At 35.6% G+C, this 26971-nt stretch overlaps 2 protein-coding genes across 4 annotated transcripts in view; one reads left to right on the forward strand and one right to left on the reverse strand.

Annotated features, from left to right (window-relative positions):
- The first annotated feature begins 1611 nt into the window (after window positions 1-1611).
- On the forward strand, window positions 1612-12980 carry LOC117339454 (zinc finger protein 62 homolog). Its single transcript, XM_033901039.1, has 4 exons — window positions 1612-1723; window positions 4135-4721; window positions 5100-5449; window positions 8021-12980. The coding sequence occupies exons 2-4, from the start codon at window positions 4160-4162 to the stop codon at window positions 9947-9949; spliced, it is 2841 nt and encodes a 946-aa protein (XP_033756930.1). The 5' UTR covers window positions 1612-1723; window positions 4135-4159; the 3' UTR covers window positions 9950-12980.
- LOC117339452 (attractin-like protein 1) overlaps window positions 12853-26971 on the reverse strand; it is a 52186-nt gene continuing 38067 nt past the window's right edge. For 2 of the 3 annotated variants that reach the window (XM_033901036.1, XM_033901038.1), the window contains exons 23-28: window positions 25912-26060; window positions 24328-24386; window positions 17765-17843; window positions 17395-17526; window positions 16850-17003; window positions 12853-16347 (exon numbers count right to left, since the gene is read on the reverse strand). In XM_033901036.1, the coding sequence (XP_033756927.1) occupies window positions 16250-16347; window positions 16850-17003; window positions 17395-17526; window positions 17765-17843; window positions 24328-24386; window positions 25912-26060 (671 nt within the window). In that variant the 3' untranslated portion in view covers window positions 12853-16249. Of the gene's footprint in view, window positions 16348-16849; window positions 17004-17394; window positions 17527-17764; window positions 17844-21592; window positions 21652-24327; window positions 24387-25911; window positions 26061-26971 lie in introns of all 3 variants that reach the window. The other variant, XM_033901037.1, reaches the window with a different exon arrangement.

Raw genomic sequence — 26971 nt, forward strand, 5'->3', positions numbered from 1 at the left:
TATCTTAATACGAAATTTTGCTTAACTTCATCACATAGATTCAATAAGTTGATGATAATTTGTGAAGTTAATTGAGTTCATAATGAGAACAAGACAGAAACACAACATGAATAAAAATGCGCGGTTTTAACGTGAATAGAGTGATACTAATTACCGACAGGTACAAGGAAATACAAAAAAAAATTTATCACTAAATTACTGCCCCCCCCCCCCCCCCCCCCCCCCCCCTTCGATTGCTGATCCACAGGGGGGCTTCGCCACCCTGGGACCCGCTGGGCGGCCCCCAGACCTCTCGCAAAAAGGGGAAAAAAATCAGCTCGCGCCTACGGCGCTCGCATGTTCACTTAATTACTGGACCCCCCTTTCGAAAACTCCTGGATCTGCGCCTGATCCCGAATTATTGGAAATGTGCTATATTAATTTTCCGCGGAGGACTTAGACCCCCTTGAACCCCCTATCAGGGCGCTGCCCTGGACCCGCTGGGCGGCCCCTCAGACCCCTCGTAAAAAAAAAAAAAAAAAAAAAAAATCGGTTCGCGCCTACGGCGCTCGCATTATTACTAAATTACTGGACCACCCGCCCTTTCGAAAATCCTGGCCGGGCCTGGTGATTCATGATTTGCGTAAATAACTTGTTTTGTACTACATAAATTATCAAAATTATCATGGGATGTGGAAATGATAATTATTGCCTAATTTTGCGGAGATGGGATACGATTTGTTTAGTGCGTAAAATTTAAGGTTAAAAAAATGTTGCCCCCCCCACTTTTTGACGACTTCCTACGCCACTGCTATTGTGAACCTTTTTTCTCCAAAAATACTCGATCACGTCGAATCGTTTTCATTTTTGGATCAGTTAAAACATCGGCACTTGTATCTGGTAATTAACACCAGAACTACATATCGAGGACAATTCTGGTGTTAATTACCAGATACAAGTGCCTATATATGATTAAAAGCTGAATAAATTCCACGGGCACTGATGAAGGTTTGAAGCATTAAATTTTCTTTGTAACAACGTTAATAAATTTTGCATCAAATATAGTTTTCTCCAAAAGCTTTCGTCCATTTATTTTATTCTATTTTATTTTGTTTTATTTGCTTATTTATCTATTTATTTATCTATTTTTGGATCAATCAAAAATTAAATACATTTTACTTTGCTTGGTCCAGCAAACGATTTTAAAAAAAAGTTGATTAAATATTACTGATAAAGTGTTAGTCACGCCTTCACGGCTGAGCGCGCAAATACAAAAGCGCACGCTACGTCGGTCTCCAACCTAGCAGAGTATGTACCCAATGACATATGTATATAAATACATCACAAAAGTTTCCTGTCGTGTTAACCTCTAATAATAAATTAGAGTAATATTCCTTTGTGTTACTCTAATTTATCATTTATTTGTGGAATAGACAGTTTTCAATTATTATTTTTTTCTTTTTGAGAAAAATAACAAAAGTAATAAAAATGGTATACTGAAAGTATCTTTTATTATTATGCTTTTCACCATGATCGGTTTTCCACCAATATTCATTCTATGCATCTCTATTAATTAGGCTATATTTGGAAACCGAAAGTAAAACTCTGCGCATGTTCAGGTTCAAGGCTTCCGGTTCTAATGCTTCTCTGCTTCTCGGACTTCTCCGATCACAGGCTAGAAGAGACTGATATGGCAATTTAACGAACTCTGATCAGTGTTTCAATTTGTAACACACGAAAGCAGGTAAGGGATAATTTGGAATACTATTTGTAATTTCATTTCATAAATGCTTCGACATGAATTCCTTCTCAATGGTTTATTTACCCCCCCCCCCCCCCCCCCCCCCCCCACACACACACCCTGCCTAATCACGGGCCTTTGAACGGGGGCACGGGAGCGCGATGCAACATCATAATCGGAATGATATTTATTGGATTAATAGAGGAGCAATAGACGCTGACTGAAAGTCTCTTTGTCCATATGCAGGAGAGACGAAGTCGTCCGGAACTCGAACACTAAGCTTAGACCACAGGTGCCTGACTCGTTTTATAAAATAATAACATATAGACTAGCCTAAGAGTACATATAAATGATATGTACTCGTATATGTTATTATTTTATAAAACGAGTCCGGCACCTGTAACTAGACATCCGAACTGTAGACAGGTGCTCTTCTAACCATTTGAGCTAGCTACCTCACCAACAGCGCCAGTTTTGTTATATCCTTTCCTCCTTCAACAAAGTCTTTTACACATAAGACCTTATACCTCCTCAGTGGTTTATTTTAGTTCGTAAAAATGCAATGACCAGACAGGGACTGGAACCTAGCTGCGATAACGTAGCTCTGGATGACGGACGGACAATTTCTGACAGATGGTCGTCATCAGACCTGCCGGAGAGCAGTGTATGCAGGGTATGAATATTCGTCGACTGGAACCCGGACCTCTGAACTCTAGACGGACATTCAAGCCATTTGAGCTGCCAGGCCACAGCTGTTCAGCTGAGTCCAGTTTTGCTACAATAGCTTTGTATATATATGATATATTTTCAGTTGTGAGTGACATGATTATTTTTTTTCAAATTATCTAACATTCTGTACATTAACACCAGACATTGGGAGAATATTCCATGCATTTACCAGAGGTATTCCTCAAATCAGTGTTAAGAGGTTGTTAGCTCACCTTCCGTGGCATCCATCCATCAACTTTTCATAAAAATTACTACTAGTCGTGAACAACAAAGTGAATTTTGACCAAATAATGCAGTGTTGTGGTCTGAAGCACCCTTCGCTTTGGTGAAATGGAACAAATACTTTAAAATAATTTTTCTGCTGTAGGAAAGAAAGGACTTTGTCTATAGTTAGTCTGAAGCATCCTTGGAAAACAGGCCTTCTGGTCCTCTTTTTCGGCATAGCCGTATAATATTCTTTTGGACCTGGATATGACGCGACAGGTGGCGTTACTGAAGTATGTGAATTACAGTGATTGGTCAATGTAGCAGTAAATGCAAAAAATGCAGATATGCAATTAAAAACGAAACAAAGTTATGATTGAAAGCAAGCTGAATAAGTGGATGTATCTTTTCAAATGACACATTAATAAAATTATATTCCTGATTCAAATGTAGTCTTATTATCCCCAAACATGATTGAAACTGATATAATTTTGTTATCCGTCACGTGCTGAAACGCATTAGTTTGTTAATTTATTTCACGAGCAGTTTTACATTATAACCACCAGTTGTTGGTTAAAAAAAACATACCTTTGAGAGTATCTTTGATAATGTCATTGAGAGTTAATCTTTGAGAGTATCATAGACAGTATCAATGAGAGTATCTTTTATAATATCTTTGAGAGTATCATAGACAGTATCAATTAGAGTATCTTTGATAATGTCAATGAGAGTTAATCTTTGAGAGTATCATAGACAGTATCAATTAGAGTATAATCTTTGAGAGTATCATAGACAGTATCAATGAGAGCATTTTTGAGAGTTTATCTTTGAGATTATCATTGAGAGTTAATCGTTGAGAGTATCATTGAGAGTTAATCTTTGCGAATATCATTGAGAGTATCAATGAGAGTATCTTTGATAGTTAATCTTTGAGAGTATCATAGACAGTATCAATGAGAGTATCTTTGATAATGTCACTGAGAATTAATCTTTGAGAGTATCATAGACAGTATCAATGAGAGTATCTTTGATAATGTCATTGAGAGTTAATCTTTGAGAGCATCATAGACTATCAATTAGAGTATCATAGACAGTATCAATGAGAGTATCATTGAGAGTTAATCTTTGAGATTATCAAATTTATCATTGAGAATTAATCTTTGAGAGTATCATTGAGAGTTAATCTTTGAGAGTGTCATAGACAGTATCAATGAGAGTATCTTTGATAATGTCATTGAGAGTTAATCTTTGAGAGTATCATAGAGAGTATCAATGAGAGTATCTTTGATAGTTAATCTTTGAGATTATCATTGAGAGTTAATCTTTGAGAGTATCATTGAGAGTTAATCTTTGAGAGTATCATTGAGAGTTAATCTTTGAGAGTATCATAGACAGTATCAATGAGAGTATCATTGAGAGTTAATCTTTGGGGATATTACTGACATATATAATTTATTTTATTATGTTTTATGTATTTTCAGATGTAACCAGCTACTTCTCCTTGAAATGGAGAAGCTTAAACTGCGGTTCCACAATTACCTAAAAAAAATCCTTATAGAGGAACTAGATTTTTCAGAAGAGATAACATTTCAAGTTTCGTCAGATATCTGTGTCGACAATTTTGAGAAAATCTCTTTCTTGTGGAAAGACCAATTTTTGAAAAGTACTCACAGGGAAGATTTTCTTAAAATTCAAAGAACTGTTTTACAAGATATAGTTGGTTGTACAGAGTTGTCTACCCTACGAGATTTGGGACTTGTATTTCTGAAGCCACTGACGAATGCAGAGATACAGACCGAACCAGACAAGTATGCCAATCTAGAAATCCAGACTGAGCATGGTAGTGCTTACAAGGCACAGGAGCTGGGATATGAAAAAGAAGAGAAAAACTGCCAGGATGTTTCTACACAAACAGATATGGAGGATTTGGTTTCTTCAGAAGTGGAGCAATCTGTCAGCACTGCTTCAGTCAGCCAGGATTGTGTGTCAAACGCATCACCAGACATTGAGCCTGTTAGTCCTCCCGTCAAAACAACAAGTCCTCCAGTCAAAACAACAGGACCTCGAGGTGAGCTACTTCAGGGTAATGTAAAACTCACAAATATATCAAAGTTTGGATTCCAGGTAGATAGCAAATCTGTTTATGTTTTAAAACATGCTTGGCATAGCATTTCAGATTGTGAAAGTTGTCATCATGAATGTACAATGTATGTTAAAAAGAGAAAACAATTCACTGTTAAGAGACCACTTTCAGCATGTACTAAATGAATGTACATATTTCACAGCAGAATGTATAGATTGATCAAAAGTATAAATACAATGTATAGTACTTTGTATGTAATGAACTTGATATGAATATATATATATATATATATATATTGATTATGATAGTTGTTTGGGTAAGGAAGAGTTGTATAGAGTTGAATAACATTATGATTTATTGTAGGTAAGCGTCTAAGGAAACTGACGATTAATCTCGTGTCAAACCAGATAAAAACAGAAAATAGTGAATCTGACTATGATCCCCAAGAGTTTGGGGAAACAACTGATGATAATTCAGACACCGACGGCAATCAAGATGTGATGGTCATCAAGCCAACACCGGTGATGTCTCCGAATGATGTCAAATCATCAACATCTCTCCGACAGGAGGAGCTTACATGTCCTCTTTGCCCGTCCAAATTCCGGAGTCAGCAAGGAGCTGAGAAACACTTGAGGGTGAAACATGACATTGGAAATGTGTACATCTGTAAAATTTGTCAGGACATTTGTCCATCCAACACAGCAATGCATGAGGTAACAGATCTCGGGTCAGAATATCACTTGACAGTATGTAATGGTCTAGTCTGGTGTACCCTTGTTTAATATTACAATTCTTACATCATTTCATAATTAACTCAGATTCTTCTTAATGAAAAAGGAAATCATACCAGATGACTCGATGAGATAAAATTTCAGACTGTATGTCTGATGATGATGATGAGGAGTAGGATGATGATGATGATGATGATGATGATGATGCTGATATGATGATGATGATATGATGATGATGATGTTATTGAATCATGAGTAAGGATTATAGTTACTGTGGGTGTAAGTGTGAGAATGTGTGTGCATATATGTTTCAAATATTTTGTATTTATGGAAAAAATCTTGAAAAATTAAAAAATTAAAAAAACAAAAAAACAATAGATTATACATGTCTAGGGAGTTGCTATTAGTATTAGATTTGCCCTATTCTTATTGGATGAGAATGGTGAAAGTTTAGAAAGGAAAGTTGAACTTATAATTAGTACTTGCCTGTAAAACTTTGTTGTTGTTTACATTTTATCGAGATATCTATCAATACACTTATGCATTAAATGTGGACTACTTCCTGAAAGTTTTTAAAGAATTTTTGCTAAAAGCAATAAAAACATTTTGTTAACTCATTTCATTGGAATTTAAAATATGTTTTTAGCTCACCTGGACCGAAGGTCCGGTGAGCTTATGTCATGGCGCAGCGTCCTCCGTCCGTCCGGCGTCCGTCCGTCGTCTGTCAACATTTGCTTCAAATCGCTACTGGTCAAAAAGTTCTTATTGGATTTTGACCAAATTTGGCCAGAAACATCCTTGGCAGAAGGGGAACAGATTTTGCATAAATGGTGACTCTGACCCCTGAGGGGCCAAAGGGGCGGGGCCCAATAGGGGAAATAGAGGTAATTCCTTTAAATCGCTACTAGTCATAAAGTTATGAATGGATTTGAACCCAATTTGGTCAGAAACATCCTTGGGGGAAGGGGAACAGATTTTGCATAGATGGTGACTCTGACCCCCAAGGGGCCAAAGGGGCGGGGCCCAATATGGGAAAAAGAGGTAATTCCTTTAAATCGCTACTAGTCATAAAGTTATGAATGGATTTGAAGCAAATCTAGTCAGAAATGTCCTTGGGGGAAGGGGAACAGATTTTGCATAAATGGTGGCTCTGACCCCCGAGGGGCCAAAGGGGCGGGGCCCAATATGGGAAATGGAGGTAATTCATTTAAATAGCTACTAGTTATTAAGTTATGAATGGATTTGAACCCAATTTGGTCAGAAACATCCTTGGGGGAAGGGGAACAGATTTTGCATAGATGGTGACTCTGACCCCCAAGGGGCCAAAGGGGCAGGGCCCAATAGGGGAAAAAGAGGTAATTCCTTTAAATCGCTACTAGTCATAAAGTTATGAATGGATTTGAAGCAAATCTAGTCAGAAATGTCCTTGTGGGAAGGGGAACAGATTTTGCATAAATGGTGGCTCTGACTCCCAAGGGGCCAAAGGGGCGGGGCCCAATATGGGAAATGGAGGTAATTCATTTAAATCGCTACTAGTTATTAAGTTATGAATGGATTTGAACCCAATTTGGTCAGAAACTTCCTTGGGGGAAGGGGAACAGATTTTGCATAAATGGTGGCTCCGACCCCAAAGGGGCCAAATGGGCGGGGCCCAACAGGAGAAATAGAGGTTATTCCTTTAAATCGCTATTAGTCATAAAGTTATGAATGGATTTGAACCCAATTTGGTCAGAAACATCCTTGGCAGAAGGGGAACAGATTTTGCATAAATGGTGACTCTGACCCCCGAAGGGCCCAATATGGGAAATAGAGGTAATTCCTTTAAATCGCTGCTAGTTATTAAGTTATGAATGGATTTGAACCCAATTTGGTCAGAAACATCCTTGGAGGAAGGGGAACAGATTTTGCATAAATGGTGACTCTGACCCCAAAGGGGTGGGGCCCAATAGTGGAAATAGAGGTAATTCCTTTAAATCGCCACTGGTCATATAGTTATAAATGGATTTGAACCCAATTTGGTCAGAAACATCCTTGGGGGAAGGGGAACAGATTTTGCTTAAATGGTGGCTCTGACCCCAAAGGGGCCAAAGGGGCGGGGCCCAATAGGGGAAATAGAGGTAATTCCTTTAAATCGCTACTAGTAATAAAGTGATGAATGCATGTTCTAAAAACAATTCTTGAGGACTTTCAGACCTTAGATAGTCTGGACTTCATTAATCTTTAAAGCAGTTAGGATTCCCACACTATAACCATATATAGCATTGTTTGAGATTTACAAATAAAACAAATTGAATATGAACATTATTTTGACATTTGGTCTAATTCAACCAGGTGAGCGATACAGGCCCCATGGGCCTCTTGTTAGAAATGCTAGGAAGTATACCTGAAATGTGATAAAGTGGAAAAAAAGGATGAAACAAAATGACAAAATGTATTTTATGTGAATTTTGATTAGTACATGTATACCTATAAAAGCTAATGTACTGACCTGGTTTAAGATATATCTATATGCCTATCCTTGATTAATACTTGTTTTAACCCAATCTGTTTCAGCACATGACCACCAAACATGGAGTAGAAGATTTGCCTGTAGAAGAAAAACGTAGGAAAAGACGGAGAAAAAATTTGCCACAGACTTTAAAAAAAGCAAAAGTTTCACCTATTCAGAAGCCAATGTCAAAACTGAAGTCAAAAAATACTCGTAAAAAGAGACCTGTCAATAGTGTTAACAAACCGGACCTGATCAAGCATAAGTGTTCTCATTGTCCTAAATTGTTCAACACAGTAACTGCCATGCAGCGCCACATGCGGGCTAATCATCAGTTTTCTTCAGTGCAGAAATGCAACCAGTGTTCAAAGACCTACCTTTCAACTCGAGCCCTGCGACGACATGTGACCACCACACACCAGTTCTCTCGGCACCAGTGTGAGCTGTGTGGGAAGGAGTTTACCAGTAAGGAATCCCTGTACCATCACAAGCGGGGTCTGCATAGTGACAGTAAACCGTACAAGTGTGAACAGTGTGGGGCCTCCTTCAACTTCAATCACAGCCTCAGACTACATCAGTTAAAACACAGTGGAAAACGGCCCCACAAATGTAAGCTATGTGATAAAAGTTATCTCACTTCAAACCATCTAAAAATGCACGTGGAAGGAGTCCACGGAAACAAGAAGAAATACTCATGTAGTATTTGTGGTAAAGCATTTTCCTACACAACCAGCTTGCGTGTACACGAGATGTCCCATGGTAACATTCGTCCATACAAATGTAAGACATGTGGGCTTGGCTTTATCAACAGCCACGCCCTAAAGTACCACACTGAGTCAAAACATGCAGCGGATACCTGGTTTAGTTGCGATATCTGTGGCAAAGATTACAAAACAGAATTTCTTATGAAGACGCATCGCCGTCGTCACACAGCAGACGGAACCCGCTTTATGTGCGACATATGTGGACACCTATTTATGTACAAAAGTACTTTAGAGATCCATGCAGCTGTTCACAGTGAGGAAAAGGCCTTCCAGTGTAGTACTTGTGGCAAGTCATTCAAAACCTATGCTACACTCTACTCTCACCAGTATGTTCACAAGACAGAAATGCCATATGAGTGCCCAGACTGTGGCAAGGCCTTCAAAACAAAGGAGAGGTGCAAGGCTCACCAGCGGCGCCACCTAGGACTGAAACCTTTCGACTGTGATCAATGTGGTAGGTGCTTCCCTGACAAAGGTGGACTCACCAAACACAAGAAAACTGTACATTGTGTAGAGAAAAAACATGTGTGTAGTTACTGTGGTAAAGCTTGCTCAAGGGCAGACAACTTACGGGTGCACATGAAAGTACACGAAAAAAACACAGCAAACCAGAGTAAAAATATCTCGGGTCTGGCAGGGTCTGGACCCGGACTTTCAACTCCAGTTGCGAGGAAGAGTCGATCACTTGCCAAAATAGATATAAAACTGACTACACCATCTGTTGACCATCAGATGGACTCTGTTCCCGTGTATAGAGTAGAAAGTGAACTTGACCGTATAACATCAGAACATGGCTATGAACGCCTTATAGAGAACCTTATAGACAGAACTATGGATAAACCAGGGGATCCTAAACTTCCATTCACACAGACTAGACCAAATGTGGGTGGGTCTGCTCCTCCCCCTATATCTACCACCCCGGGGGGTGACAGTCTTGTGAGCAACATTTCTCCTGTACCAATATCCCCGCCCCTGCCCCGTGTATACACTGACCCAGCCCAGTCCTATGAGTCAGAGGCAGGTTCCCATATTGTACCACTTCCCATTGCTATGACTCAGGATGGTCCTGTTGGTCTCCAACAGGCTACACAGGGAATTGGTACACCACTGCCACCAAATACCACCACACTTCCACCCCCACCACCTGCGGCTCCTTATATGTACATGTGGCCTTATATGCACCACCCCAACCAGAATAGCAGCCAATCCCATGAGAACAATTTCTACTGAGTTTATATCAATGTTATTTAGTGATCAAAGGTAGGATTGAATGAGTTATGTCACAAAACTCCCGATTAGTGGGATTAAATATAACATCACAAAAACATGTGAGATGACTCCCGATTGGTGGGATTAAATGTGTGATGTCACAGAAACATTTTTACCTACCAGGGGGTACACATATACAATAATACAAGTTTTAAAGAAACAATTAGTTACAGTTATACTTATTCCTACATGTAGAGGTTAAAAACCTGTGCCTGTATAAAAGAAATAATCACAGCACATTGTAATATGAAAATGAGTTCATTGTCATTATAAAAAGCTTTATTTTGATTTTGATACAATATGATTTTAGTCATTGAGATTGCTCTGTCTGCTATTCTGTGATGCAAATTATGAAAAAAATCTGGAGATATGCTGTACGTTTTTTTAGTTTTTTTGTTTTTGCTCTAGTGACAAAACTTTAGAGAGAATAATGGACATATATATACTCATAATAACTTTGTATTGGTATTAGGCAAATTTGTTAATTTTCAGGGTTTATTGCAACAGCCAGTTGTTTATACTTCAGAGGCTGAGTCTCCTTGTAGTAGCTGGTGGCTACTTCAGTATCCAGAGCAATGGGGGTTAAAGTAACATTTAAATGCTAAAAAAGTTTAGATATCATTATTTGATTACTTAAGATAAAACTACATGTAGTTTGTCTTTCATATCTTTTTTATTTTTGTGTGTGCATTTTGATTTTAAGTAGATATAAAGTATTTACAGTGGCTCTATTTTTTGTCAGTGTACATCTATTTGAGAACATGTTACTTAATTTGTGCCATTCAAAATATTTTCGTTTTAAAACAGAAATGATCAGAAATATAATGATAACGTACAGACCTGTTTCCCTAATTAAATAGCAGTACATTTTGAACTCTCCTGATATAGTAGGGATTTGAAAAATTAATAGTTAAAATACTTCCACTTAGTAAAATGGGTTACACAGTAATTACTTTGTCTTGTGTACACAATATCTCATGAACCGCTGCATAAAGATCATATTCACATCATAGCATCACACCATCGAGGTCTACACCCAATAAGATTTTGGCGGTCATCGGTCAAGGTTAAAGGTCATAGGTCGCACTTGACCACTTTTAAAATAAAAAACCTCTGTACAAGATACTGTATCTCTGGAACCCCGGACCAATTAATTTTATTTTTATTTGGGTGAGGGGGTACCGGTATATCTATGTGATTCTCGGCTCACTGTGCTTTTATTTCAGTAATTCCGAAGTATCTACTAGATACATAAATGTTTTGTGTATATGTATGGAAGATTTTGTTGTATATAATACACAAATAGATTTATCTTTTACCATAATTCTGGATGTGCAAGAACTTATGATGTTGGCAAAAGTAAAATTTTGTCTTAAAATATTTATATATTTATGTAAGTCAACAAGTGAAACTAAAATCAATCCACATAGGTGACATTGTGTAAAATTACACATGGTTTACACAAATTATAGATTTATTTATTAGTACAATTTACTGTATACTTGGCTGTTGCTGAGAAATTTTGATATTTAATGTGATGCTTCATAAATCATTAAACAATGTACAAAATCAATGTTTGTGCGTTTGATTTTTGTCGGCCAAATAAATAACCGATACAAGCCATACTCGCAGAGGCATTTGGATGTATATTCATGTATCTATTTTTGCAAAAGTTATTGCCATTAGTTATTTCAGTACTTGATCATTATTGTCTACAGATCTACGTTTTCCTACCAATTTCTTTGAAAATTGATAGGTTTTATATTCATGGTATATAGTTGTTTCCTTGACAGGTATTTTAGTTTGACTATTTTTGCAAAAACTTGTACTACTTTGTTTATTTCAGTGTTTGATTTTTGTCCCGAGATCCTTCATTTTTAAAATGATTTCTTTGAAACTTGGTAGGCTTTAAGATTATATATATCAAGTTTAATGAGTTGGAGACTCCTGATTGCGGGTATTTCTCAAACTGTTTGAAAATGTAACATCGACTTTGTAATGAAAGTAAAGGTGAGGGTTAAAGCATGCCACCTATAACCCTTCATGGTGATGTGAATCTTGTTTCAATGCAAGATAGTATAGAACACTACACAGCATTCAATGGGTGTACCAGATGTATTGTTCCTTCTTGTGGTACTGTTGTTTGACACTGTAATTTAGAATGCCATTAACGATCAGTGATTTTATATAATAGATAAATGCACAGAAAAAATCTCTTGTCCAAATCAGCTATTACACCTTTGTGTGGTGTTCTAGTTCAGTTGCCTCCCTTATTCAATTTTACTTCGTTCTGATACAGCAATGAGTCTGTATTATACTAGTGGGAGCAGGAGTCGTCGCCATGTTTGTGTAGGCTGATGACAACAGGTACAGCCTTAAAGCAACTAAAACTGTAGATGTCATACTCATTAAACAGTGATTTCTTCTTATAAATAGTGAAATGGGTTAAAGACATAGCGATGCATGAAATTATAGTGTTGAAAATATTCTATAAATATGTTTGCGAGTTTAAAAACAGTTTGTAAAGAATGCTGAATAGAGAAAGCAGAATGGAGTACCGAGTCTTCACAGCCTAATGATCAGTAACATATGTATTCTTGTAGGACCTTCAAATTGTGATGTCATTGCTTTGCACTAATTTAGTTTTTCTAAAACAAGGTTGTGAACACTAAATTGTTGTAATTATGGGAAAACATTTTTTGAATTATGATGCCTGATAATACTTTCCAACAGTGATTTTTAGTAACAGTTTCTTTAAGTACAGAAGAGGATACAAAATCCGGGGCTGGATACAGTTCCTACCAAGTTAGGTTTCTGCTTTGTCATTATTACTTTCAAAAGTATATAATACACAACTCCAGAAATGCATGTGAATTTTTTTATTCAATTTGATGGCATTGTCCTTTCGATACAGTCATTCAAATCTGTTGATACGTGTACAAGAACCCTTTAAGATTCCAAATTTTAAATTTTTGTCCATCAGCATAAATAATTTAAAATAAACAAAAAAAATAATTACTTACAAAGCAGTGAACTTGACTATATTTGGAATGTTAAATGAAGCTTTGTAACTGATTTGATTGTATGTTACCGGGTATAACATAACTAGATCTATTATTATCAAAACCTTTATCATATGATACAAGACAAAAAATCTAGCTAAGTTTAAAATCAATCCTCCTCTCCCAATCTAGACTTGTGATCTTACAGTGCAATAATACAGTTATATACTTTCAATCAGAAGACTAAAAGTTTTGGTGACAAAAAACTGAACTGGTTAACATATTCACAATAAGAAACAACAGAAATCAATGAGTTTATAAATTAAATATCAATTAAATAAACGAGTAAAACATAATCAATCCCACCAAGCAGGCATTATGTCACAGTAATAATTTGACTAAAATTTTGGTTATAATAAAGAACTCACATGACCAGGACTGGTTTAGTAAATCACATGACTCCAGAAATTTCTGAATTGTCCTGCATTCAAACAACCTCTCTTCAGCTGAAGCCAGCTTTTAAGTAGTGGGACAAACATACACAACAAGACAAGGTAGCTTTCCCATCAATTCATCTCATAACTCATATATAATTAACTTATTCATCTCGCACATAAAGTTCCCAATGGCATATACATCTCGCACCTCACATATAGTTCTCATATACATCTCACACCTTACATATACGTTTCCATATACATTTTGCATACATAAAGAGTTCTCGCACACATTCCACATATACATAGTTCACAGATGTACACAGTATAGTTTCCGCAATCACCATACTAGTTCACATGTGCCTTCCACATCCATACGCAAGGAAAATAACTATACAGATCTAATAACACATTTGTGGGGGAGGGAAAAAAATAACATTATTTTTTCATTAATTTTCATGATTCACTTCCAAAACTTAAGTTAGATACAATATCATCTCCATTCTGGTCAAGTAATTTAGGAATGAAATGACTAGATACTCCATATTTAATAATGATATAGCAGCCATACCTGTACATTGATGACACTGCATGAACAGAAACCAGCAAAAATATGGTATTACATGTATTAGAAACATGTTAATTACTTGTTTTATACGTATACGATAAACATTTTTTGGAGTAGACAAAATTGGGCACGACCAGTCACAATGAGAAGTTGTAGATGTATGTACCACAAACATTTGGAATGTTTCTAAAAGGTTTCAGTACTTTTTTAATAACTGGGTGGAGTCCTGGAATCAATTCCAGTCTTATTACAGATTGTATGTATGAAAATTGGCCACAAAATTCTATTTACTCTTCACACTTTGAAGTATGATCAACATAACATTTTCACCTATTGAGAGCTGACAGTACAATTACTGTCAGTGGGACTGTTCCATTTTCATGGTCATAATCAATGTTTATTATATACAAACAATATGTACACACTCACTCAGATACTGGTCTGTAATATTTACAAAGTTCCTATGTACAAATTTTAAATTAAAATAATTTATTTTCTTAGAAAATTGTGATAATTTGTATTTCTGAAAATAAAGCACCATTATTTACAAGTAACTGACAAAACACTACGAAAACTACAGACAATGAATTCATCACTTTGGTAATCTGAGAATATGTTGCTCATCATACAAGTATACAATGTATATCCAGTTGTGGAGATAATTAATGATATGAGTTTTAAATGATTGCACTGCTTTGTTGTTTGTGGTAAAACTTCCATGACATCTACGATTTAACTGATTCATTTAACAGAACATTTTGTTTGTGTAACCTTGAGTTATCAAATCTGAATTTGTCCTCGTCCAAAAATTTAAGATTTTGACCTTTAGTTTAGAAGCAATAAAAGACACAAATATTGTCTTAGAAACTGATGGCCCATTACAGATATAAAAAACTATTTTTTTTAATCATTTGTGTAATATGTTTTTACTTTGATTACATGTACCTAGCTACTGGTACAAACATTCCAATCCTAAGTGAACAGCTGTCCAGCTAACGGCAAGAGAAGAGATTGCACTATTAAATAAAACTCAATCATTCGTTGTAAAACTTTGTAGTCTCCCGAGTCTTGTTACTGTGGCTGACAATTTAGGACTTGGAAGTAGTATGTACAATTTCATGCATGAAGGTTTAAAATTTTGTAATTTCTATCTAGAATATGGTAACTTCAATATTAATTTATTATTTATCATAAAAGTTTAAATATAATTTTTCTCCTGCAATAATATGAAATTTCATCATAATTGGAAAATTGCAACAAAAATATGAATATAACATGACCTCTATATTTAGATCTCAACTGTATGATGCAGTACAAAATAATATATACTTTTTACCAAATGAGTCATCATTTGTTTTTGGTTTCATCAAAGTCTGTTAAGAGTTTACTATTCATGAATCTCCTCACAAGATGTTCATATTCTGGATATTAAATTTAAGGCAGTTTTAATCGTCATGGGTTTATCAAGCAAATCCTGTTTGAGATTATTTTTAGAGCAACACTTTTACCACAGACTTAATAATGAACTGGCAAGTTGTTTATATGTAAAGTCTTGTTTTTTATTGGAGCACCACATTATCAAAACTTTGATTTCAGCTATGCTATGTATCAATTTTATAAGATTTTTAAATGAAAACTTTGAACAACAATCAGTAAATCAATCATGAATCATACAAAGGCCTGTATTTATAAAACTCTTCTCACATCCCAATTCTGTACTCAAAATACTGATCCCATACTCAAAATATTGAACCTGTACCTAAACCAATCACAATGAGCACAAGAAGCCCAAAGGGCCCTGTATCACTCGCCATCTAATGCAAATATGAAGTTGATCTAGGTAATTGCAGATGCTGAGCTGATTACCACACTATTCAAATATAAAGAGTATTGAAAAGATGTGAGTAATCCTGTGACCTTGAATATAGGTCCTTCTCCCCACCAGTATGCTACAGGCCGAATATCGGGTCTCTGGGCCTCTTTACCATTGATCATTCACTTGAACATGCTACTGGCCCATTATCAGCTACCTGGGCCTCTTGGTTATTGAGAATTTTTTAAAAAGAAAAGTTGACACCAGAACGACAATGGGATGCTGCATCACGGAATAACCTCACATGCCCTTCGGACAGATGAGCTAAAAATTAGTTGTGAATTAGATTTTATAATTCCAGGCCTAGTTCTTTTCAAACTCCATATACCCAAAGTAAAAATCCTCGGGAGCACGGTATAAGATAATAACACGAATGTCCTATCATACACATGTGTCCGAGTGTGTCTGGAAGGAATGCTTCTTGAATCTGTTTTTATCTCCTTTACCACCATGCTCAACACTCTGCTTTCGATGATGACCTACAAGAATAAAAGTCACATTAACATCTGTATTCAGTTTCGAAAACAAAACAACAGACAGTCTGATAGTGGCCAATTCCTAGAAATATTTTATAACAAGAGACCCAGAATAAAATAACTCTGATGAAATGGAAATTACATGCACAACAGTTTATGATAATGTATGCTAGTTTATGAATCCTACTGTTAAGATAAGATACTTCATGTATATATTTTGTGTTATTCTATCAAAAGTATGATCACTGCAATATTTGTCTTGATATTTACAAACGAAAGAGATGTTGCAAGGATTGGTTACAAGGAATTCCATTCAGCACAATTTTAGAAATATCTGCAATACTTTCTGAGAAATAACTGAGCAGATGTTGCCCTTGCTTCAGGAAACATATAGTTATGTACCATAATGGTAGATCAACATCAAATCAGCTCACAGATACAATTCTCTTTCAAAGTCTGGGGAATGCCAATGGGAGGTAATCAGTATAATTAATCATTATCTTACCAAGTGTGACCAAAGCACTTGCAATGGCTACCCCAGAACTTCCACTTGGGGTCCAGTCCTCATCCCCAGTAGGGAGCTGGACAATAAGTGTCAGCACTGCAGCCTTCTGGGTAATCAAGGGCTCCAAAGCCACCTGACTTGGCTTATTATTTATCTGTGAAAAGACCAAGTACATATTATGAGTGATAATTTAACGAGCTTATGTAAATATAGGTGACAAATTAAATGTAAGTCACACAGAATTTAAAATCAGCAATAAATAACATTTTTCAAATTGAAATGTTCAGAATAAAGTTTTTTCTTTTTTTTTCTGCAACAAATCAATAGGTAACAGTTGCCAAAAACGTTCAATTTCTAAATTTCATTGTCTTTTATACAGCAAAATATTCAAACTGTTGGTCCTAGTCTTTTATACAGCAAACTATTCAAACTGTTGGTCCTAGTCTTTTATACAGCAAACTATTCAAACTGTTGGTCCTATAGTCTTTTATACAGCAAAATATTCAAAGTGTTGGTCCTAACTTATGAACTGGTCATATCCTTACCTTTTTACGTTTTCTTAAATCCATATTTAGATCTTTCTTTTCTGCAATACAATTATCAATTTTTCGTTCTATCTCCAAGGTAACTGTAGAAAATGGTCGACTAGCCATTTCTTCCATCTCTACAATCATACGCTGTAAAATAGAAAACTTAAGTAAATTACCTTTTCATAGTATTGTTTCTCTAATCGGATATTTTCTGATCATTTACAGCCAGGTAAAGACAAATGCCTTATGTTTTTTTGAGGAATGTTACTGTATTTATTTTACATTTTATGTATTATATTATGTTTTACACAAACAATTGGGATTTCTGTTATTTATTACATATGAAATATATAAAACTCTTTAATTTGGAGGAATAATGAGTTACCTGTCTTCGCCTGTAGTTGTCGTATTTGTGTTTGATTTTATACAGGACTGCTGCTATGATGAGAAGGGACAGGAAACAACTGAAAAATAAGTACAGCATTGTTTATATGGATATATGTATTGAAGGAATTCTGATGTTATCAACCAATATTATATCTTTTAAACTAGAAATTGTCTGCTAGACTTAAATCCCCCTGCTGCCACTTGACACCCCGGAACAGAGTTTGGTGAGGATTTGCATCAGCAGTTCCTGTGATTAGCTAGTTACATTGCATCGAACGGATCAGACATGGGTAACACTATTTCATGGCAGGGACATAAAAACATCAGAAACATTCTGATAAGTATATGGCCTGACTGTCCTCAGGCATACTGGATATAAGCTGGGAATATTCGTGGAGGGTGATGGTGAGGGAGTGGGTGTGGGAGGGGTGTCACCATCATTAAATATGTGAAAATAAATACCCAGCTATCATAAACTAAAATGTTAACAAAAGTTACCAGAAGATAGCATAGTTTGCCAAGTGGGTTGAATTTTTTATTTTTTATTTTTTTTTCAAAGTAGGCCAAATGTCACAGTCAGTGTCAGCAAATGAAGTACCAGTGGACAGGTCTTGTAACAAGGAACACATGTGAAATACCTAAGCTGTATCCTCTTTAAAATTGGCTCATTAACACTATTTTATAAAAACTTTAATCTAGCTGTCTACAGATGTCGCCAACGCGCTGGAGAGGGGTTATAGCAAAATCTCCCTTGGACCTCGTCCTGGCAAGTTCAAATATGTTAATTTACTGAATAATGTTTACATGATTGCTCGATATTTAATACCTTTGAACTAGATACGACTTAGAAAACTGTGAAAAACAACTATATAATTATATACTAGTTAACTGTTACACAGTATTACATTTACAGATACATGTCTGAAGTATTCCATCATCAATTAAATTTGCACCAATAACATCTGATGTATTGCTTACCTCTTTCAATGAATTTATCTGATCTCATTTCCAATGACCTATACAGATTTTATATAGAGAGAGTATCTATTATGCATTTTGTCAATATTTGCATTAATTCCTCATTCTTTATTACTAAACAGATAACAGACACATCTGTAGATCATTCAATGATAGTTAGATTACGTCGGTATGTAACACAGGGTATCAGTGAGGTGAGTATGGGTTAGTAATTATAATAGCAGATCATGACTGTCATCTTACTTACACTTTTAGTGTATTAAACCTGGCATTGACAACAATATAAGTCTGTCATAAGCTTACAGTGCTAACATGCAAACCGTTGACGGTTCAGGCCGTGTATCACCTGGCACCACCCGACAACTCGGTAACCCATTTGTCGAACATCGTTGTGCAATACAAAAGACAGTGGGCGGGACCACAATACCAATTACCGCAGCTCATTATAACACACGAGCGAATCAGCGCTCTCGTATTGACAGGCCACGTGCGACAGAAATAACAGACAACATGAGATTGATACAATGTTCAATTATATACAGGATTTTATTAGACTTCTCTTTTAAATTTCACCGTGTCTATGATATATATATAGTACTAAATTAGAAATGTAAACAGTAGTCACTATACATATCCACATTTTTCAAACAGTTTTTCGCAGGCATGATTCGGAATGTCAGTAATTGCCAATGTCGTTGCGAGTTCAGTAAAGTTATATGTTAACGTAGCATTTTCCCGTAGACCGTTTCTTATGAGGTGAAAAATGTACTCGGCAGCGTTCAGTTCCGGACTGTACGGGGCTGAAATAATAATTCCACGCCATGTTGACCAAGAAGATTACGTAGTAATTGTTCTCCGACCCTGTGATGATGATATCCGCAGTTATCAAGAATAATATAGTCACCCCTATCAATAATCAGATTTCTAAATTCATTCCGTTGTTGTAAAAGTTGGTCAAAAAGTTAATCATTTCTAGGGCATTTGACGGCTCCTGAATAATATCAAAGAAGTCCACCCCAAAAAACCCACAACACAAGTTAACTGTGTACGTACTATTGCTTGCATATCTCTGAACCTCGACGGCTGGTGTACCTACAAAACTATGTCTGTAATTCCTGTTTCCTGCAGTTTTAATAACGGAAGATTCTTCGAAAAAATGAAGCTGCTCCGGTCGGTAGTGCATTGCCGCGGTGTTTTCACGGAAGTAGATTTTTTTTACAATTTTCGTACAGCCTTCTTTGGTTAAACCGCACTTCCTACGAATTTTACCGTAGGATAATCCATTGGAAAAAAGTTTCAAAACCGTAAGACGTAAACTTTCATTTGCTGGTTTTCCAGGATGATAAACTTATTCTTCTCCATTATTGCACACAACCGGAGACAAATCTGACTTCAAGTGAAAAGGCACTGGTTATAGCACAGGTGCCTGACTCGTTTTATAAAATAATAACATATAAGAGTACATATAAATGAGATATGTACTCTTATATGTTATTATTTTATAAAACAAGTCAGGCATCTGTGGTTATAGCATGCCAAATTATGACAAAACACCAGATGCGTTTGACAGGACCTTACAATCAGCCGACAGTGATACGACACCCGTGATCGGTTCATCAAAACATTGTACAACAGTCAGCCCCGTCATACAGTGTAAAACATTTACTTCACATACGATTTTCTGTTTCCTTTCTCAAATTGACCCTAAAATAGGGATCTAGGGTAGGATTTATATATTATTATTATCACGGAAACGGATACATAGGGATATGAAGTGGATTACATGTAAATAGAATAATTTTGTTAACATTTAATGTTCTTCTGTCAAGGTAACATGTCAAGTCCCTGCGATAATAATAAGCTGGGATTTTCAAAACCATTCCTTTAATCAAAATCTATGAGAAAATGAGTTTCTGTGCCTACCAATATTAAAATAAACACCGAAAATGTACAGAATAACTTGCCGTACACAAATGTCATCTGTCTATTTAGGGTTAATTAACCAATTAGTGAAACTTGGGGGCGAATTGAGATTTTTTTTTACAATACTTAAATTGGGTTACGTTGAGAGTAAAACAGTCCTTTTAATTCAAAGGTATTTCTTTTGCCACTTGGGAAATGTACACAATTCCCATAAATATTTTATTTTGACAATCCACCCTTTATTCAAATGCAGTAGCACATATATATCTTGTATCTATATGAAATGATGCGCTCCACAAGACAGACAATCGGTCTGTTATTTCTGTCGCACGTGGCCTGTCAATCCGAGAGCGCTGATTCGCTCGTGTGTTATAATGAGCTGTGGTAATTGATATTGTGGTCCCGCCCACTGTCTTTTGTATTGCACAACGATGGTCGACAAATGGGTCACCGAGTTGTCGGGTGGTGCCAGGTGATACACGACCTGAACCGTCAACGGTTTGCATGTTAGCACTGTAAAAGAACACTCCAAATATTCCCTTTTCTAACAAGATGCCCAATAGGCCTGTATCACTCACCTGCTTCTAATGTAACTTTGAAGTTGATTTTGGGCAATTATACAAGTATCAAAAAAACTTATTACAACTTTTTTCAAATGTTAGAGTAGGCTAGGTTTATTCATTTAAATTAATTTTGCATCCTTCATTCAAGCATATTACAGGCCTTATATCAGGTCTCTGGCTCTCTTTATTATTGGGAAGATGTCGTTTGACTTAAAGATTTTAACACATCGGAGTCCTGTAATATTGAAAATATTTCAAAGGCATTCATTTGATCAAAACTTGGTAGCCCTCCACCCCAACATGCTACACCCCAACATGCTAGAACAGGCGAAAAAAGTAAATAGATAGATACGTATACCAACCTAGAGAAAATGGCAAAAAACATAACCAGATTGAGAGACATCGATCTGACAAATGAAATCTGAAAATAAAGCAATGTTTCATGCAATGCCATCATCCATCATCAGAAAACAAACCAAAAGATCTCCAGGGATTGATCGATGCCATTGGAATCTCATGCATGCTGGTGACAATGCATTTTGAATGGAATAATTTCTACTTCTTGCCTGGTGACAATGCATTTTGAATGGAATAATTTCTACTTCTTATCATAATTTTGATTTCATTTACCTAATTCAATAGCAACAACTTGATGACCAGATTCCCTTACATGTACTAGTCTTAAAGGGCAATGGGTAACATATACCACCCCCACCGGTACCCCATCCCACCCCTTCCCACCCCGGGGGGGCCCCTTCCCCTTTTTAAAAATGGTCAACTGCAATCTTTGATGTTTAAACCTTGACCAATGACCACAAAAATCTAATTAAGAGCAGAGTGTTATGGTGTGAATGTGAACTAAATCTGCCAACTTAAGGTGTTCATGATATCTTTTACACAATGTTTTCATGGATGCACTCCTGCACATGTGATCAATAAAAAATGAGTTAAGGATGGGAGTTGACACAAGTGAACTGACAAATGTGTAGAAATACAAGATGGAATCTATAAAGTAAGAGGCCCAGAAGGCCTGCATCTCTCACTTGGATATTTTAGTAATAATAGCAAAATACTCTCATTTAAGCTTTATCATAAATAATTTCCTACTTTTTGAGCTGCCTCTCCCAACAATAATCCGAACCAAATGTGACCCATTCAAATCCTCATTCTTAAAGAAGAACGATTTAAAAGGTTTAGTGATTTAGAGGCTTTACCTGTTTCCTTTATTGGGCCCCATCCCTCGGGCCCCAAGGGAGCCACACCTAACACCTAGATGAGACAAGTGCAATCAATGATTACGAAAGCTCACCGGCCGGCAACAATCACACTATGCATTCATTTTTTATGTATGTATAAGCATGTCATTTTGAAATTGTATGTCACATAACATCGCTCCTAAACCTCTAATGGATGTATAAACCAAACAAGAAGGGTGTGGACTTACAAGCTTTCCAAAACTTACCCCAAAAATCTTTAAAGAGGGTTTTTGTGCCAAAAAAATAAGTCCACTAAATGGTAAAATGCCAAAAAAAAAACCACAATTTTTTTTGCATGATTTTGATATAACATCACTCCTGGACATCTAATGAATGCATGAACCAAATTAGAAGGGTGTGAGAGCATAATTTTGGAATTACCCCAAAAACTTTAAAGTGGATTTTGGTGCTAAAAAAGTTAAGTTCACAAAATGGTAAAATAGGAAAAAAATCCCATATTTTTTCTGCATGATTTTGCCATAACATTACTCCTAGACCTCTAATGAATGTACAAACCATATTAGAAGGGTGTGAGGTGTATACTTTTGGACTTAGAAGCTTTCCAAAAACTTTAAAGTTTTGGGGTGGGACGCCGACGCCGACGTGGACGCCGGGGTGACAGCATTAGCTCTCGGTTACTCATAACCGGTGAGCTAATAAGTATTACAGCGATATCCCTTTACATATGGTTACTCCAGGCATATAACCAAGTTGTTCTGATCAATTAGCATTTTAAGATGGATGAATACCATTAGTGCATCACATATCAAAATTTGAGAAAAACCTACATTAATATGCTAGAAGTGTTATGGACGGACCGTGGATGAAATGCATTTGATAAGCCCAGGGTAAAAAGCTCTAGTTAGGTTCTCTTTAATACTACTAATATAACTAAAAGGCTCCAGCACTATACCACATACACAGAACAATGAAAGCATGGTGGTCTAGTGGTAGGACGCAGGGCTACATGACCGAAGGGTCACTAGTTCGAGTCCTGGTAAGGGTGCTGTGTTGTATCCTTGAACAAGATACTTTACTTGGTTGTGTTCCAATCAACTCAGCTGTTAATGAGTATGTGGTAGGGCAGTGCATGAAATGTTGTGAGATAGCCTTTATCGCTGAAATGACAGCTCCGGTTGTATACTCCCCAGGGAGTTGAGAAAGACATGAAGTTGGTTTCTAAAGGCCAACTGACCATGGACATTACCTGTGAACTGCTTAAAAACAGCAATGTTGCTGTGATATAGTGGTCTATAAAACTCCAAACCAAAAAATTATAAAATTCTATAAATAACACTGTGACATAGAGGTATATAAAACTCCAAACCAAAAAATCATAAATTATATAAATAACAGAGTTTTAGGAGATACAAAGTTTACCTTAAAATCTACTCTAAATTCATTGTATTAGTAGGTATCTATCTATTCACCCATGCAGGAATATGATCATTCAACCAGAAGGTGTTACTATGCACACAATACACTTCAATTTTGTTTACAGGGTTCAAAAGTGAAAATAGTCCACAGCATGCATGGAAAGTTTCCAAGTAGCCTCAGCTTTTGGCAATGTGCATCTTCACTTGGCTAGCTGAAAACTTGGTAAAAGTCTATCACAGCTGAATACAGCTTAGTAGTTAGCTTTAAATTTTGCAAAGTTTCTTAATTCTTCTCAAAGTTTTGATTCAAAACTTGAACATATTTCAGAAAAGCTATTAACAAAATAAGAAAATTTTTCCAAAGATATCTTATAACACTTTTTTATCAAGAACATCAGCCAGCCAAGGACACAGAGATTTCAAAGATCAACATATGCTAGCTTGTACAACACTTAGTAAACCTACCTGAAGAAAGTCACAAAAAAGTGTAATAAATCTATTTTTGGAAACTGGGAAAAAGAAATCTGAAGAAAAAGAGACAATTCTTTTTATAGATACATGTACTAATAATTAATATAGGAAGTAAGTCTAGACCCTATATCTCAATAACAAATATAATATTGAATATTATAGAAAGTAAGTCTAGACCCTATATCTCAATAACAAATATAATATTGAATATTATAGGTAGTAAGTCTAGACCCTATATCTCAATAACAAATATCATATTATATAGGTAGTAAGTCTAGACCCTATATCTCAATAACAAATATCATATTATATAGGTAGTAAGTCTAGACCCTATATCTCAATAACAAATATAATATTATATAGGAAGTAAGTCTAGACCCTATATCTCAATAACAAATATATTATATAGTTATTAAGTTTAGACCCTATATCTCAATAACAAATATCATATTATATAGGAAGTAAGTCTAGACCCTATATCTCAATAACAAATATCATATTATATAGGTAGTAAGTCTAGACCCTATATCTCAATAACAAATATCATATTATGTAGGTATTAAGTCTAGACCCTATATCTCAATAACAAAATATCATATTATATAGGAAGTAAGTCTAGACCCTATATCTCAACAACAAATATCATATTATATAGGTTGTAAGTCTAGACCCTATATCTCAACAACAAATATCATATTATATAGGTTGTAAGTCTAGACCCTATATCTCAATAACAAATATCATATTATATGGTTATGTAAGTCTAGACCCTATATCTCAATAACAAATATCATATTATATGGTTATGTAAGTCTAGACCCTATATCTCAATAACAAATATCATATTATATAGGTAGTAAGTCTAGACCCTATATCTCAATAATAAATATCATATTAAATAGGTAGTAAGTTTAGACCCTATATCTCAATAACAAATATCATATTAAATAGGTAGTAAGTCTAGACCCTATATCTCAACAACAAATATCATATTATATATATAGGTAGTAAGTCTAGACCCTATATCTCAACAACAAATATCATATTATATAGGTTGTAAGTCTAGACCCTATATCTCAACAACAAATATCATATTATATAGGTTGTAAGTCTAGACCCTATATCTCAACAACAAATATCATATTATATATATAGGTTGTAAGTCTAGACCCTATATCTCAACAACAAATATCATATTATATAGGAAGTAAGTCTAGACCATATATCTCGATAACAAATATCATATTATATAGGTATTAAGTCTAGACCCTATATCTCAATAACAAATATCATATTGAATATTATAGGTAGTAAGTTTAGGTAATAACATAAATCACAGATATTAAGGAACAAAAAAGTCACACAGTAACAACATTAATCATGAAATCTTAGTTAAAAATTTGTTTCTATATTTTCAATATTATAATAATTTACTATTCAATAGAACTCTCTTATAACTTATCACTACACCAAAACAGGATTCTGTCCTGTAGCCAGCATACAATGACACTGATATTGTAATTCTTTACATTATTGTTGTGAGAACTACAGGTAATGTAATGTTTCTGTTGTACCTACCTGTAACCAGAAAGGTGTCTGGAAGTTGTACACATACACTAGGAATGTCGTGTTCTCTGAAGAACCAAACGAGTAATCTTGATGCTCAAACTTGTCCCGGTAATAATTACACGAAAAACTCTCCACAAAGATCACCTCATTTTTACTTCCTGTTTACATAAATAAAACAAAGATATTAGATAAACAAGAGCCACAGTGGGCCTGAATCGCTCACATGGCCAGTCAAGCATAATGTTAAAATTACTACATGTATTTCCAATTTTCATGTTCACCTTGATATTAAATGGCATATAATATAATTTCCTAATAAAATCATAATAAAGGGATTTGAATTGCTGCATTGTCTGAGTCAGTTAATGGTATTGAAATACCAAAAATCCCCTCTGTTGGTGTTTCTGTTGAATCAAACATAACCAATGTGAAACCCATACATGTAACAATATGAAGCGTGATGTGAGCTGTGTTTGTCCTGCTTAGTATATAAAGTATATAATGGTCACATATTTCATATTTCACAATAGTGACCTTGAAAATAGGCCAATGAACGCTGAATCTTTATAGCACTAAATCCTGGTTACTTGGTAACAAAGTATCAGGAATATGGAGGCCTTTTGAACTTGAAAAGAAAATTCTAAAACTTTTTTTTCCAGATATTTGACCTCTGTGACCTTGAAACAGGTCAAGGTCATTTGTATGAGGAAATTTCAAAGCACTCCACAGCAACAACCTACTGGCTGAAGATGAGTACCTTATTAGGTCTTTTAGAACTTGAGAAGTTTCGCAAATGAATTTTTAACTATTTCGTTACCTTGACCTTGAAAATAGGTCAAGGTCATTCCTATGAGGAACTTTATATCACTCTGTCCTAGGTACCTGCTGGCAAAATATCAGTTCTCATATTGCTTAAGTTTTCTAGAAGAAGTTAAAATTTGACAGACGGATGACAAACAACAACTCCTGCACCATACCATAAGCTCACTGGCACCATGATTTAATTTTATAACTCTACAATATCCAGTATGATAATTTTAATGTCCTTTTCATCAAAAAGAGATTTTCA

The sequence above is a fragment of the Pecten maximus genome, chromosome 12 (assembly GCF_902652985.1).
Source record: "Pecten maximus chromosome 12, xPecMax1.1, whole genome shotgun sequence".
Taxonomy (NCBI): Eukaryota; Metazoa; Mollusca; class Bivalvia; order Pectinida; family Pectinidae; genus Pecten; species Pecten maximus.